The sequence below is a fragment of the Ranitomeya variabilis genome, chromosome 1, assembly GCF_051348905.1.
Source record: "Ranitomeya variabilis isolate aRanVar5 chromosome 1, aRanVar5.hap1, whole genome shotgun sequence".
In the NCBI taxonomy this organism is placed as follows: domain Eukaryota; kingdom Metazoa; phylum Chordata; class Amphibia; order Anura; family Dendrobatidae; genus Ranitomeya; species Ranitomeya variabilis.
The window spans coordinates 108806532-108823652 of NC_135232.1; the positions used below are offsets into that span (position 1 = coordinate 108806532).

General features: G+C 46.1%; 1 protein-coding gene across 1 annotated transcript in view; it reads left to right on the forward strand.

Moving 5' to 3' along the window:
- Nucleotides 1–17121, forward strand: part of ANKRD31 (ankyrin repeat domain 31) — a 300863-nt gene that overhangs the window by 168793 nt on the left and 114949 nt on the right. The window contains exons 15-17 of the mRNA XM_077287427.1: nucleotides 1248–1418; nucleotides 1767–1864; nucleotides 2241–2338. Of these exons, the coding sequence (XP_077143542.1) occupies nucleotides 1248–1418; nucleotides 1767–1864; nucleotides 2241–2338 (367 nt within the window). The remainder of the gene's footprint in view (nucleotides 1–1247; nucleotides 1419–1766; nucleotides 1865–2240; nucleotides 2339–17121) is intronic.

Genomic DNA, 17121 nt, shown 5'->3' on the forward strand with positions numbered 1-17121 from the left:
CAGAGATTTGGATATTTTTTTTTTTAATAACCCAATCCTGACGTGTATATACTGACAGACCATGTGACACTTAGATTTCACACAGTTTGACTTCCGATCACTAAGCATGTGACTGATGAAGGTAATTGCTTGCACAAGATATTTTTAGGGGCTTCAAAGGAAAAGGTTGAATACATATGCACATGCCAATTTTTATTTATTTTATCCCATAAATGTAATTTATGCCTACATTTTTCTCACTTAACTTCACCAACTTAGACTCTTTCTGCGGATGCATCATACACAAATCGGATTTCCAAAAATATTTAAACACAGGTTGTGATGTAAAACATTTTCTTAAAAAGCCAAGGATGTGAATACTTTTGCAAGCCACTGTATGATAACCTATTGACTTACAGCCTCTTTAATTAATGATGTAGGATTATCCACGTACTTGTTTTACATATATTCGTATCGATTTTAAAGCATATCCAGTAAAAGTTATTTACTATTCAGCACATTCTATGGTGAGCTCACATGACAGGTTCACCTCTTTATGAATTTGATGTATTTTTTCAGATGCCTTGTGCCAGTGTAAGCAATATTCCCCTCAAAGACTGGAGTATATTTCTGTAGCAGTTTCTATCACTTTTGTGGTATATTTTATGATACATTTGTGTGCAGTACTCAGTCATTTATACTCCGCACTAAAAAGAATATGGCTGAGCCGGCTGACGGTGGTGTAAAAAGGCAAAAAGTCAAAACATGTTTGCTTAATTACAAGTTGATCGAAAAGTTTGCACTATGTCAAACAGTTTTACACCAGCTTTGTAGCAAAAGCTGATGAATTGAGGTCCTAAATTGATTCTTCTGCAGATTCCATGACAAATCATTGTGCTTTTCTTTAGGTAAGCGCTGAAAACCTACTAGGAAAGTGCAACTTTTACATTGATCTCCGTTTGGTTCCAGTTTCAAGCTTGTTTCTTAGTTCTAACCTCTGTACGCACAGTTTTTACTCAGTAGAACTCTGTGTGCACACCTTACTGTTTGCACTGTATGTATTGTTTGTTCCAGTATCTTATAACATTGTAGTGATTAATGACAGCGGTTTCTTAATATTTTGCCATTGCACTTATAATAACTTCTGACATAAATTGGTGGTTTATGCACAGTGCTGATTGGTGGATGAACCAGTGTAAACACGGGACATGTGGGAAATACTAAATATGTTCTGCTTACATTCCCTGGAATGTGGTCTGATGGTTTAGGTGTGTCAAGCTATCCAGATAGAAGGACCATTCATGGGAAGAACATCGCTCAAAAAGAGAAATAGCTGCCATACTTGCAAAACCATGTCCAGATACAAAAGCACAACAGGGCGCAGCAGGTCCCCATGGGAAGCGGCAGGTTCCTTTGACTTGAAAAGTATTATGCGTGCGGTGATTATCTACATAAATCCTGACTTATAGCTTATATTGTATCTGGAGCAGAGTTCACAATTCTACTGATTGTTAGTTTGACAATTTTATAGACAGAACTTAAACTGTGGCTGTGCCTTTAGGGTACATTCCCACAGGGCAAGTCTTTAAAGTGAAACCCAGTGGTGGCCCTAAATTAGAGTCCTCCACAATGTTATCTCCTCAGATATTTCTATAGCATATCAAGGATCAGGCTCGTGTTTGATATTGCTTTTCAGACATCCAGGAAATTGTTTTTTTTTGCTATTCTGTTTTTGTACTTCTGATAAGTATCTGGTTTACGTACACTAAAGAAACTTCAATTTTTAGGAAATGAAGAGCACAGAAAGTACTAAAACAACTGAAATCATTCTGAGGAAATCAGTTAGGCGCAGAATTTTGAGAAATTCAGGAAGCTGCTGTGAAAGGTAATATTCAAGGGTCTATTGAGGTCAACACATTTAGACTCAATATTATATAGCTTATAAAATTGATTTTCACAATATGTTTCTTTATTTTACTCATACTCTGATTATATAGCACTATTAATTGCACAGCGCTTTACAGACATCAGCATCACTCTCCCCATTGGGGCTCACAGTCTAAATTCAATATCAGTATGCCTTTGGAGTGTAGGAGGAAACTTGAGAACCCAGAGGAAACCCACGCAAATAAATTCCTTGCAGATGTTGTCCTTGCTAGGATTTGCACCCAGGACCCCAGTGCTAACCACTGAGCCACTGTGCTGGGCTAGTGAAAGACGTTCTATAAGCAACTAATTTACGATTCACAATAATGTTACAGAGAGAAAGGGACTTATCGAGTAAGCTGGATTGATGACCCAAAGACCTGTGACTGTACATCCCCCGCCCTGTTAGTGAGCTCTCAGTTAAATAATACAGGTGAGATATGTCATTGTCATGTACTGTTACATATTGTAGATCTTGTTTTGACATGGACCAAATTTTACCGATCACTTGTACTCCAATGTCTCTTTGTGTGATGTATTTTTTTGTGTATTTTCATGAACAAAAAAAACAGCATATCGCATTTCTAGTAAAGTGTATGAGATTTATCTAAGTATCATAAACCACTGTGCAGTTTTTAGCGCTGTGGAAATTCACTTGCAGAGCATTTTTTCAGTCCGCAGAATGTCAATTACCCTTGCAGTAAATATGTGTATAATTTCATATTATCCCCATAGACGTGAATGATGAAAATCCATTGCTCAGATTTGCATATGTTTTTAGTGCTTTTCCACAACGAAAAGGCAGAAAAAACGCATGTAATCCGCAAATGACTTTATCATTAAAGTTTTAGCAAAGTTATGTAACTCCGCAAACAGGACGCTTCCAAAACAAAGAACTTTTATAACATGACATAGTAAAGGGCAAAAAAAATCTTCTGAAGACACATTACAAATGCCAAAACTCACTAATAAACACCATAAAAAGACATGCAGCTTAAACTAGCTAATTGGTGTATAGATAAACTAGTAGTCATACTGCAGTAAGTAAAGAAATAATATCAAAACCAAGGGGTTCATAGAAGACTTTAAGGTGTAACAGCCATCCCACTGTGATAAGGTGACCCACTCCGGGTGCTCCCTAACTCTAGTGATTCACCTTGCTATGTGCCATCCAGGCCTTGTGAGGACCAGCTCCTGACTGTGTTTAAAACCTAAAAACCAACAGACAAACTCCAAAAAGAAAGGGTCAATGAGACACTTGTGAAAATATATATATAAAAAAAACTTTATTCAAATACAGGTGGGTATGTGGTGGCTGAAAAGACAGGCGCACACACTGATTAAAATGACAGAAAATATTTGTTATTGAAAAAACATACACAATCTGCAAAGGTACAGATTAAATATAAATATGGACAATTAGTGATAAGATCTGTGCATATACAAAGGGCCACCAATGAACAAATGTGGCTGAAAAAGGTACAGATGAAAAATACAAAGGTGACTGTGAGGACAATGTCATTGTACAATTAGTCATCTTCTAAGTGTGACTATAATGTGAATGGACCAAGCCAAATATAAGAGCTAAAACAAATGCTAACTATGAGGACAATGAAATTGGAAAACCAGTGAGCTCACAGCTAGAAGATACAATAGTAGCACAAAAACGCTGTAAGTGGGGAAAAATAATTATTAGCTACAAGACGATGAAAATAGATATAAATAAAGACAAATAAATGATCTATACATAACATCCGTGTATAGTAAATCAGCCCTGGATGAATTACCGTCGATGCTTGTTTACAGTCAGTCACAGTGGTCTGTGTATAGGTCAGAGAAGCACATATAGCACATTCCCCACAGCAGAGTCTACACGGAGACTTATGCTACAGATGGAGTAGGATGGGGCCCTCTCCATCTGCAAGATGCGGTAATATGTGCATTTGGGCTGACATCTTGGTTTTTGATTGATATCTATGCCGTTTCATTCACCACAAACAAGCGTTAGTCTCCGTGTAAGACTCTGCTGTGGGTAATGTACTATATGTGGTTCTCTGACCTATATACAGACCACTTTGACTATGAACAAGCATCTAATTCATTCAGGGATGATTTATTCTATATGGCTTTACGTTTATCTACGTTACCATAAGGATTATCATCGGTCTTGCACCTTTTCTTCTTTGTAATGGTTTCTCCATTTGCTTGCTGATCCCCTATATTAGCTATATGGCCGTTATGGTAGGACATTGTATGTCCGTAAACATTGTTTTCACGTCTGCAGATAGATTATTTGTCTTTAATTATGTTTATTTTCATGGTCTTGTAGCAAGTACTCTGATGCTGCATCTATGAATCGATATTTTTCCCAATTACAGCAATTTCGTGCTCCCATTGTATCTTCTAGCTGTGAGCTGACTGGTTTTGCAATTTCATTGTCCTCATAGTTAGCATTTGTTTTAGCGCTTTGGATTGGTCCATTCACATTATAATCATCACTGAACTTCTTCACACCTATGGATTGACTAATCTGTGAATTGGTGATTTCCTGCCTAGATGCATTATTTTGGGGTGTTACTATTCTTTGTATCTATGGGGCGACTCATTTTCTGATTTCTTTGTCCCCATAGTCATTATTGTATGGCTGCATCTGAATCTTTTTACTATATCTCTACATTTGTGAGTTGACTACCTTTCCAACTGCATTGTCCTCAGTCACCTTTGTATTTTTTTCATCGGTACCTTTTTTCTGCAACATTTGTTCATTGGTGTCCCTATGTATATGCACAGATCGAATTACAAGTTTCCTTCTTATCACTACTCTTTACTTGCTAGGCCTAGTATTGTGTCCATTCACATTTATGTTTAATCTGTACCTTGCAGACTGTGTGTTGTTTTTTTTTTTTTTAATAACAATTCTTTTATGTCATTTTAATCAGTGTGTGCGCCTGTCTTTTCAGGCACCACATACCTACCTGTATTGAAATAGAGATATTTACTCTGTCGCCTCATTGGGGGACACAGGACCATGGGTGTTATGCTGCTGTCCACTAGGAGGCGACACTATGCATAATCTGAAAAAGATTAACCGTGGCTCCTCCTCTGCAGTATACACCCCTGGACGGCATCAGCCTTCTCCAGTTTTTGCTTAGTGTTGCATAGGAGGCACACCTAAGATTTTTTACTCCGTTTTTTTCCGACGGATTACAGATGAAGAAAAGTGGGTCTCCTGTGAGACTTTCGGCATGGCTCCTTCCTCGGCCCCCTATTATGGGGTGCCCGGTTGAAGTAGAGATGGCTATTCCCCATGTCGCTCCTTCCCCAGTCCCTCGGGTGCTGGTTTGAAGTCGAGACCCCCCCCTCCTTCCGCAATTCCTTTTGGTTTCTGGGTTGAGGTCGAGGCGAGGAGAAAGCCCCCTGATGGTGACAACAGCACCCTCCCTCATCCCCCTTTGGGGGCATTAGGTTGAGACGCCTCAGGTAGGGCCTGTACAGGCAGCACTCTTGCAGCTCCCAGCAATGGGCCAGCACGCTGCGCCTGCATCCAGGGACCCCAGCCCAGCTGCGGGCTCCTGTCGGGGCCGGGGGGAGTGCAGGCAGGCATGGCACATACAGACACAGGGCTCCCCGCACCCCTGTCTCTGCGGCAGCACCAGCTCTATACTGTCTCAGGGGGACCCCTCACAGGGCCCCCCCTTCCGCTTATAGCCCCACCGCTATCCTGCCTTTAAATCCGGGGGGGTCCGGTTCAGATCCGACCTCCCCCCCGGACTTCCGCGCTAGCCTGGAGCCTTTCTGGGCATCAGGCATCTAATTTAGGCCCCGGCTTCAGCCTAGCTGAAGCCGCCGCCCCCGGCCCGCCCCCCGGAAGACAAATATGACACTGTACAGTGTCATAGAGGGGTCGGATCGAGACAGAAAGGGCGTGTTTTTACACAGCTTTGCCATCTTTTTTTTCAGCTCTCCACCCCCTTCTCCCCCTGCGTCTTTTCCTTGGTGGCAATTTCTACTGCAGCAAGGATTAACACTGCATCTCCCGGTCAGCAGGACCAGGCCAGCCAGTCTCCGGGGGGCACAGGACTGTGGATCTTCGGCGCTGGACCTAGGAGCAAACTAGTAAGATCACAGCTGGGTTGTTTTACTCGGCTGTGAATCCATATTCCCTATAAGGCTCCCCTATAGGGTCCTCTGCATAGCTACCCCTGTAAGGTCCTCTGCAGGCCCTTCTGCACTCTGTGCACTACGCCGGGCTCAAGGTCCAGGAGAACCAGGCAGGACTGCTATTATCGAATTCCGTCTGTATCATGAATAGCTCTCATGAGCAATGAAACAGAAAACACACTTTTAATTATATTAAAAAATTCAATCTTTTTATTAAATTTTTTAATATAATTAAAAGTGTGTTTTCTGTTTCATTGCTCATGAGAGCTATTCATGATACAGACGGAATTCGATATTGTTATTAGCATACTTATACTGGGGACCACTAATAGTTGATTATAAGGACTGCTATTATGCATTCTGCACAGCCTGCAGGACCGCTCTCCCCAGTGGCAGCATGTACCCACACTGCCAGGACTGCATCCAGACTACTGCGTCAGAGCCCCAAGAAGCCCCTGCCAATGCCTCGGTGTCTAATGCCACGCCGGAATGGGTCACTCAGAGGTCGCAATCTATGACGCAGTCTATAGATAACAAACCTCCACATTGCTTCAGGCTCTGCAGAGTCATGCCTCGGCTATGACCGTTACCCAGTAAAGGGAGAGCTTGACACAGGACCACGACGACCTGGCACATCCACGTCCAGTTCAGGACGCAAGTGGACCCATAGGTCAAATCCATCTGTGTCATCCCATAGCACACCCACAGCAGGGGACGCCTCAGTGATACACAGGATTCGGAAGGCATCTGTGACTCCAACTCAGACAGGGAAACGGAGGGGTCCCTGATCCCAATCCCCCCTAGCAATACAGCGCTAATCGAGGACATAATCTCTTCCATCCATCGGGTACTGGACATTTCTAATCTGCCACCAGAGGCCCCAGAACAAGATTTCCTTTGAAGGACCTCTGAAGCCGCCTAAGGTTTTCTCTAACCACCCAGAGTTTAAAGCGATCCTTAAAAAGCTGCTCTCACAGCCTGAGAAAAAATTCGATAATCGCAAATATCTGGAGGCAAAGTACCTTTTCCCACAGAAGGACACCAAGGAATGGACAGATCCACCCGAAGTGGACCCCCAAGTCTCTAGACTAGCAGCAAAGACCCTCTTTTCACTGCCAGATAGCTCAACCCTCAGGGACGCAGCAGACCGGCAGGTAGAACGCATGGCTCGTTCAATTTTTTGAGGCGGCAGGGGCCTCCCTGGCTCCCGCGTTCGCTTCAGTTTGGGCTGCCAAGGCCATCCTGGCTTGGGCCAAAAATTTACAAGCTGGCCTCCAAGCATCTGCTCCTGAGCTGTCGGACCAAGCGGTTCAAATAGCAGTTGTAGCAGATTACATGCTTCATGCAGCTCTGGTTTCAGCAAGGGGCGTAGTGGGGATAGCATCAAACGCCATCAGGATTCGGCGTATCTTCTGGCTGCGGAATGAAAAACGTACGCAGCCTCAAAGAAGTCCCTCACGCACCTCCCGTATCTCAGTGGGGGACTTTTTCGGTGAAGAGTTGGACACAATGATATCCAACGCCACCGGGGGTAAGAGTACCTCTCTCCCTCAACTGAAACCTATATGCACTTACAAGAAGCGTAACAAACCCGATTCCGATCCTTTCGGAATTCCTCGGGCTGGTCCGTCTCGCGTCCAGCACGTAACCGTTTCCCACACAGGGACAACTAACGGTCGACGCAAAGGTCGGACAAGACCTGGCAGTTAAAAGCAGGCCAGTCAAAGCCCAAAGGAGGAAAACCTCAGACTTTTTTTCCTCCTCATGACTCACAGACCCCGGAAGACATCCCACCCTTAGGCGACTTTGCTCTTTTCAGCAAGTCTGGATGCCTACTACAGAAGACAGGTGGGTCAGGGAACTAGTGTCTTCCGGATACAAGATAGAGTTCAACTTCCAACTCACCGAACCGATTCTTCCTCTCTGTTCCCCCAAAACCGCCAGCCAAGGCTCCTGCCTTCCACCAAGCGGTTTCCTCGCTTCTTAAAGCAGGAGTCATAGTACCGGTTCCCACGGCCGGGTGCTTCCGAGGGTTGTACTCCAATCTATTCGTAGTCCCCAAGAAAGGAGGCAGGGTACGGCCCATACTGGACCTAAAACAACTCAACAAATACGTACGGGTTTGTCACTTCCGCTGGAGTCCCTTCAGTCCATCATTGCGCCCATGGAGAAGGGAGAATATCTCGCCTTCATAGATATACAAGACGCATACCTGCATATACCGATTGCACCTGCTCATCAGAGTTTTTTCTCAGGTTCGCAATCGACCAGGACCACTACCAGTTTGTGGCTCTCCCGTTCGGACTCGGCTCCCAGAGTGTTTACCAAGGTCATGGCAGCCACCATGGACGTCCTGCACTCCAGAGGCATAGTAGTCGTTCCATACCTGGACGATCTACTCATCAAGGCTCCTACCTTCAAGGACTGCGAGCTCAGCGTCTCAATCACAACTGACACTCTGAGTCGCATGGGCTGGTTAGTTAACCTACAAAGGTCATCACCAACCCTGAGTCAGTCTCTGACCTTCCTGGGAATGCTATACAACACCTCCAGGGGTCTAGTGCTCTTTCCCAGGGACAAGGCACTGGCTCTCCGCCTAGGAGTTCGCATCCTCCTCCGCAAACCCCCTCGATCTCTCCGGTTTGCCATGAGAGTCCTCGGCAGGATGGGGGCAGCAATAGAAGCAGTCCCATTTGGCCCAGTTTCACCTCAGGCCTCTCCAACTAGCCATTCTCAAGTCCTGGGACAGGAATCCTTTTTCCTCTCGACAGGGAATTCCAGCTAATGTCGTCAACCAGGAGGTCCCTGCACTGGTTGCTCAAGCCAACCTCGCTAGCAAAGGGGAAATCCTTTCTCACAGGTTAATGGAAGGATCTGACCACCGATGCGAGCCTGACGGGTTGGGGTGCAGTGCACATACACCACAGGGCACAGGGCAAGTGGTCCCCAGTGGACGCGACCATGCCCATCAACATCCTGGAAATTCGTGCCATCCTCCTGGCATTGAGGGCCTTCCATCACTTACTGGCAGCCTCTCACATCAGAATACAATCGGACAATGCCACGACTGTGGCATATGTGAATCACCAAGGGGGAACCCGCAGTACCCAGGCGATGCGAGAAGTGTCACACATCCTCCACTGGGTGGAAGACACAGGCTCAGTTCTCTCGGCGGTCCACATTCCGGGTGTGGACAACTGGGAAGCAGACTTCCTCAGACGACAAGGAATAGATTCGGGAGAGTGGTCTCTCCATCCCGAAATTTTTCGCCAGATCTGCCATCGCTGGGGGACCCCAGATGTGGACCTAATGGCATCCCACTTCAATGCCAAGGTCTCCAACTTCATGGCCAGAGCACACGATCCGCGGTCGCTCGGAGCAGACGCTCTGGTTCAGGACTGGACCCAGTTCCTGCTTCTGTACATTTTTCCACCTCTCCCCCTGTTATCCAGAGTGGTGAGGAAGATCAAGCAAGATGGAGTTCCAACCATCTTAATCGCACCGGTCTGGCCCAGACGCACATGGTACGCCGATGTCGTACAACTTTCAGCAGACACCCCCTGGCGCCTCCCCGACCGCCCGGATCTTCTATCACAAGGCCCGTTCTACCACCAGAACTCAGGGGCTCTCAATTTGATGGTGTGGCCCTTGAAACCTGGGTTCTAACCCAGGCAGGGCTCTCGACGGACGTCATTAGGACCATGATCAGGGCACGGAAGCCAGCCTCTGCCAAGATCTATGACCGTACCTGGAAAGTTCTCTTTACCTGGTGCGAATATCGCGGCCAGACCCCATTCCCTTCTTCCCTCCCCAAACTATCTGGTTTTTCTCCAATTGGGTCTGGAGGCCAGGCTGTCCCTGGGCTCGCCTAAGAGGCAGGTGTCAGCCCTCTCAGTGCTTTTTTTCAAAGGCGCATTGCTACCAAGCCGTGAGTAAGGACTTTTCTTCAGGGGGTTTCCCGATTGGTTCCCCCCTACAGACGACCACTAGAAACGTGGGACCTCAACCTGGTCCTGACAGCATTGCAGGAACCACCCTTCGAACCCCTAAAGGAGGTCCCGCTACGCCTTCTCTCCCAGAAGGTGTTTTTTTCCTGGTGGCAATCACCTCGCTACACTGGGTGTCTGAACTGACAGCACTCTCCTGCAGACGGCCCTTCCTGGTTTTTCATCAGGACAAGGTAGTTCTCCGTACGGTCCCATCCTTGTTTCCGAAGGTTGTGTCCAACTTCCACCTCAATGAGGAAATTTCTCTGCCTTCCCTTTGTCCGGTCCCGGTTCATAGAGTGGAGAAGGCTCTGCATGCGCTTGACCTTGTCAGGGCATTGCGTATATATGTGTATAGAACTGCATCCTTCCGGAGGTCTGATCACTTTTCCTTCTTCCGGAAGGCGGCCGCAAGGGTCTGCCAGTTTCCAAAGCTACCTGTTATGGTTCTCAATGGCAAGAGAACATAGCCCAGCAAACATAAGTACTAGCTCTTGGAAGGATGGAAACTAAACTGACCATGAACTAAACCTGCCGCACAACTAACAGTAGCCGGGTAGCGTTGCCTACGTTTTTTATCCCTAGACGCCCAGCGCCGGCCGGAGGACTAACTAATCCTGGCAGAGGAAAATATAGTCCTGGCTCACCTCTAGAGAAATTTCTCCGATAGGCAGACAGAGGCCCCCACATATATTGGCGGTGATTTTAGATGAAATGACAAACGTAGTATGAAAATAGGTTTAGCAAAATTGAGGTCCGCTTACTAGATAGCAGGAAGACAGAAAGGGCACTTTCATGGTCAGCTGAAAACCCTATCAAAACGCCATCCTGAAATTACTTTAAGACTCTAGTATTAACTCATAACATCAGAGTGGCAATTTCAGATCACAAGAGCTTTCCAGACACAGAAACGAAACTACAGCTGTGAACTGCAACAAAATGCAAAAACAAACGAGGACTAAAGTCCAACTTAGCTGGGAGTTGTCTAGCAGCAGGAACATGCACAGAAAGGCTTCTGATTACAATGTTGACCGGCATGGAAGTGACAGAGGAGCAAGGTTAAATAGCGACTACCACATCCTGATGGAAACAGGTGAACAGAGGGGATGATGCACACCAGTTCAATTCCACCAGTGGCCACCGGGGGAGCCCAAAATCCAATTTCACAACAGTACCCCCCCCTCAAGGAGGGGGCACCGAACCCTCACCAGAACCACCAGGGCGATCAGGATGAGCCCTATGAAAGGCACGGACCAGATCGGAGGCATGAACATCAGAGGCAGTCACCCAAGAATTATCCTCCTGACCGTATCCCTTCCATTTGACCAGATACTGGAGTTTCCGTCTGGAAACACGGGAGTCCAAGATTTTTTCCACAACGTACTCCAACTCGCCCTCAACCAACACCGGAGCAGGAGGCTCAACGGAAGGCACAACCGGTACCTCATACCTGCGCAACAATGACCGATGAAAAACATTATGAATAGAAAAAGATGCAGGGAGGTCCAAACGGAAGGACACAGGGTTAAGAATCTCCAATATCTTGTACGGGCCGATGAACCGAGGCTTAAACTTAGGAGAAGAGACCCTCATAGGGACAAAACGAGAAGACAACCACACCAAGTCCCCAACACAAAGCCGAGGACCAACCCGACGCCGGCGGTTGGCAAAAAGCTGAGTCTTCTCCTGGGACAACTTCAAATTGTCCACTACCTGCCCCCAAATCTGATGCAACCTCTCCACCACAGCATCCACTCCAGGACAATCCGAAGATTCCACCTGACCAGAAGAAAATCGAGGATGAAACCCCGAATTACAGAAAAAAGGAGACACCAAGGTGGCAGAGCTGGCCCGATTATTGAGGGCAAACTCCGCTAAAGGCAAAAAAGCAACCCAATCATCCTGATCTGCAGACACAAAACACCTCAAATATGTCTCCAAGGTCTGATTCGTCCGCTCGGTCTGGCCATTAGTCTGAGGATGGAAAGCAGACGAGAAAGACAAATCCATGCCCATCCTAGCACAGAATGCTCGCCAAAATCTAGACACGAATTGGGTTCCTCTGTCAGAAACGATATTCTCCGGAATACCATGCAAACGGACCACATTTTGAAAAAACAGAGGAACCAACTCGGAAGAAGAAGGCAACTTAGGCAGGGGAACCAAATGGACCATCTTAGAGAAACGGTCACACACCACCCAGATGACAGACATCTTCTGAGAAACAGGAAGATCCGAAATAAAATCCATCGAGATGTGCGTCCAGGGCCTCTTCGGGATAGGCAAGGGCAACAACAATCCACTAGCCCGAGAACAACAAGGCTTGGCCCGAGCACAAACGTCACAAGACTGCACAAAGCCTCGCACATCTCGAGACAGGGAAGGCCACCAGAAGGACCTTGCCACCAAATCCCTGGTACCAAAGATTCCAGGATGACCTGTCAACGCAGAAGAATGAACCTCAGAAATGACTTTACTGGTCCAATCATCAGGAACAAACAGTCTACCAGGTGGGCAACGATCAGGTCTATCCGCCTGAAACTCCTGCAAGGCCCGCCGCAGGTCTGGAGAAACGGCAGACAATATCACTCCATCCTTAAGGATACCTGTAGGTTCAGAGTTACCAGGGGAGTCAGGCTCAAAACTCCTAGAAAGGGCATCCGCCTTAACATTCTTAGAACCCGGCAGGTAGGACACCACAAAATTAAACCGAGAGAAAAACAACGACCAGCGCGCCTGTCTAGGATTCAGGCGTCTGGCGGACTCAAGATAAATTAGATTTTTGTGGTCAGTCAATACCACCACCTGATGTCTAGCCCCCTCAAGCCAATGACGCCATTCCTCAAAAGCCCACTTCATGGCCAAAAGCTCCCGATTCCCAACATCATAATCCCGCTCGGCGGGCGAAAATTTACGCGAGAAAAAGGCACAAGGTCTCATCACGGAACAATCGGAACTTCTCTGCGACAAAACCGCCCCAGCTCCGATTTCAGAAGCGTCGACCTCAACCTGAAAAGGAAGAGCAACATCAGGCTGACGCAACACAGGGGCGGAAGAAAAGCGGCGCTTAAGCTCCCGAAAGGCCTCCACAGCAGCAGGGGACCAATCAGCAACATCAGCACCCTTCTTAGTCAAATCAGTCAATGGTTTAACAACATCAGAAAAACCAGCAATAAATCGACGATAAAAGTTAGCAAAGCCCAAAAATTTCTGAAGACTCTTAAGAGAAGAAGGTTGCGTCCAATCACAAATAGCCTGAACCTTGACAGGATCCATCTCGATGGAAGAGGGGGAAAAAATATATCCCAAAAAGGAAATCTTTTGAACCCCAAAAACGCACTTAGAACCCTTCACACACAAGGAATTAGACCGCAAAACCTGAAAAACCCTCCTGACCTGCTGGACATGAGAGTCCCAGTCATCCGAAAAAATCAAAATATCATCCAGATACACAATCATAAATTTATCCAAATAATCACGGAAAATGTCATGCATAAAGGACTGAAAGACTGAAGGGGCATTTGAAAGACCAAAAGGCATCACCAAATACTCAAAGTGGCCCTCGGGCGTATTAAATGCGGTCTTCCACTCATCCCCCTGCTTAATTCGCACCAAATTATACGCCCCACGGAGATCTATCTTAGAGAACCACTTGGCCCCCTTTATGCGAGCAAACAAATCAGTCAGCAGTGGCAACGGATATTGATATTTAACCGTGATTTTATTCAAAAGCCGATAATCAATACACGGCCTCAAAGAGCCATCTTTCTTAGCCACAAAGAAAAAACCGGCTCCTAAGGGAGATGACGAAGGACGAATATGTCCCTTTTCCAAGGACTCCTTTATATATTCTCGCATAGCAGCATGTTCAGGCACAGACAGATTAAATAAACGACCCTTAGGGTATTTACTACCCGGAATCAAATCTATGGCACAATCGCACTCCCGGTGCGGAGGTAATGAACCAAGCTTAGGTTCTTCAAAAACGTCACGATATTCAGTCAAGAATTCAGGAATCTCAGAGGGAATAGATGATGAAATGGAAACCACAGGTACGTCCCCATGCGTCCCCTTACATCCCCAGCTTAACACAGACATAGCTTTCCAGTCAAGGACTGGGTTATGAGATTGCAGCCATGGCAATCCAAGCACCAACACATCATGTAGGTTATACAGCACAAGAAAGCGAATAATCTCCTGATGATCCGGATTAATCCGCATAGTTACTTGTGTCCAGTATTGTGGTTTATTACTAGCCAATGGGGTGGAGTCAATCCCCTTCAGGGGTATAGGAGTTTCAAGAGGCTCCAAATCATACCCACAGCGTTTGGCAAAGGACCAATCCATAAGACTCAAAGCGGCGCCAGAGTCGACATAGGCATCCGCGGTAATAGATGATAAAGAACAAATCAGGGTCACAGATAGAATAAACTTAGACTGTAAAGTGCCAATTGAAACAGACTTATCAAGCTTCTTAGTACGCTTAGAGCATGCTGATATAACATGAGTTGAATCACCGCAATAGAAGCACAACCCATTTTTTCGTCTTAAATTCTGCCGTTCACTTCTGGACAGAATTCTATCACATTGCATATTCTCTGGCGTCTTATCAGTAGACACCGCCAAATGGTGCACAGGTTTGCGCTCCCGCAGACGCCTATCGATCTGGATAGCCATTGTCATGGACTCATTCAGACCCGCAGGCACAGGGAACCCCACCATAACATCCTTAATGGCATCAGAGAGACCCTCTCTGAAATTCGCCGCCAGGGCGCACTCATTCCACTGAGTAAGCACAGCCCATTTACGGAATTTCTGGCAGTATATTTCAGCTTCGTCTTGCCCCTGAGATAGGGACATCAAGGCCTTTTCCGCCTGAAGCTCTAACTGAGGTTCCTCATAAAGCAACCCCAAGGCCAGAAAAAACGCATCCACATTGAGCAACGCAGGATCCCCTGGAGCCAATGCAAAAGCCCAATCCTGAGGGTCGCCCCGGAGCAAGGAAATCACAATCCTGACCTGCTGAGCAGGATCTCCAGCAGAGCGAGATTTCAGGGACAAAAACAACTTGCAATTATTTTTGAAATTTTGAAAGCAAGATCTATTCCCTGAGAAAAATTCAGGCAAAGGAATTCTAGGTTCAGATATAGGAACATGAACAACAAAATCTTGCAAATTTTGAACTTTCGTGGTGAGATTATTCAAACCTGCAGCTAAACTCTGAATATCCATTTTAAACAGGTGAACACAGAGCCATTCCAGGATTAGAAGGAGAGAGAGAGAGAGAAAGGCTGCAATATAGGCAGACTTGCAAGAGATTCAATTACAAGCACACTCAGAACTGAAGGGAAGGGAAAAAAAAAAAAAAAAAAATCTTCAGCAGACTTCTCTTTTCTCTCCTTTCTCTGTCAATTAATTTAACCCTTTGGGGCCGGTCAAACTGTTATGGTTCTCAATGGCAAGAGAACATAGCCCAGCAAACATAAGTACTAGCTCTTGGAAGGATGGAAACTAAACTGACCATGAACTAAACCTGCCGCACAACTAACAGTAGCCGGGTAGCGTTGCCTACGTTTTTTATCCCTAGACGCCCAGCGCCGGCCGGAGGACTAACTAATCCTGGCAGAGGAAAATATAGTCCTGGCTCACCTCTAGAGAAATTTCCCCGATAGGCAGACAGAGGCCCCCACATATATTGGCGGTGATTTTAGATGAAATGACAAACGTAGTATGAAAATAGGTTTAGCAAAATTGAGGTCCGCTTACTAGATAGCAGGAAGACAGAAAGGGCACTTTCATGGTCAGCTGAAAACCCTATCAAAACGCCATCCTGAAATTACTTTAAGACTCTAGTATTAACTCATAACATCAGAGTGGCAATTTCAGATCACAAGAGCTTTCCAGACACAGAAACGAAACTACAGCTGTGAACTGGAACAAAATGCAAAAACAAACGAGGACTAAAGTCCAACTTAGCTGGGAGTTGTCTAGCAGCAGGAACATGCACAGAAAGGCTTCTGATTACAATGTTGACCGGCATGGAAGTGACAGAGGAGCAAGGTTAAATAGCGACTCCCACATCCTGATGGAAACAGGTGAACAGAGGGGATGATGCACACCAGTTCAATTCCACCAGTGGCCACCGGGGGAGCCCAAAATCCAATTTCACAACAGCTACCCTTGCCAGGAAGATCACATCCACCATACAAGAGGCCTACCGCCTTAAGAATTCTCCTCTTCCAGGTGGTATTACCGCACACTCTACACGGGCGGTAGGGGCCTCCTGGGCCATTCGGCTCCAGGCTTCGGCACAACAAGTGTGTAAGGCGGCCACTTGGTATAGCCCACACTCGTTTACTAAACACTACAGGGTTCATACCCAGTCCTCAGCGGAGCGAGCCTGGGTAGATGTGTTCTGCAGGCGGCGGTGCCCCAAGTATAGGGGCCTGTCTGCACAATATTCATCCATTGCTTCCCACCCAGGGACTGCTTTGGGACGTCCCATGGTCCTGTGTCCCCCAATGAGGCGACAGAGTAAAGGAGATTTTTGTGTACTCACCGTAAAATCTCTTTCTCTTAGCCTCTAATTAGGGGACACAGCTCCCACCCTGTTGCCCTTTTCGGGCCGTTGTTACTGTTGAGTTCTCATATTGTTCTTTGAGCTCGTACATAGTGGCCTTCTTATAGGCACGTCTGTTATTCATGTTACATTCCTCCTACTGCTTTTGCACAAAACTGGAGAAGGCTGACACCATCCAGGGGTGTATACTGCAGAGGAGCAGCCACGGTTAATCTTTTTCAGATTATGCATAGTGTCGCCTCCTAGTGGACAGCAGCATAACACCCATGGTCCTGTGTCCCCCAATTAGAAGCTAAGAGAAAGAGATTTTATGGTGAGTACACAAAAATCTCCTTTTTATATATATATTTTTACAATTGACTCATTGACCCTTTTATATTAGGAATTTTTCTGTTGGTTTTTGTGTTATGCCAAAGGGAGCCATATTTTATATTCCTGCAATTTGTGTGCATTGAATATTTCATGTGGTATTGATACGTATTTTTAATT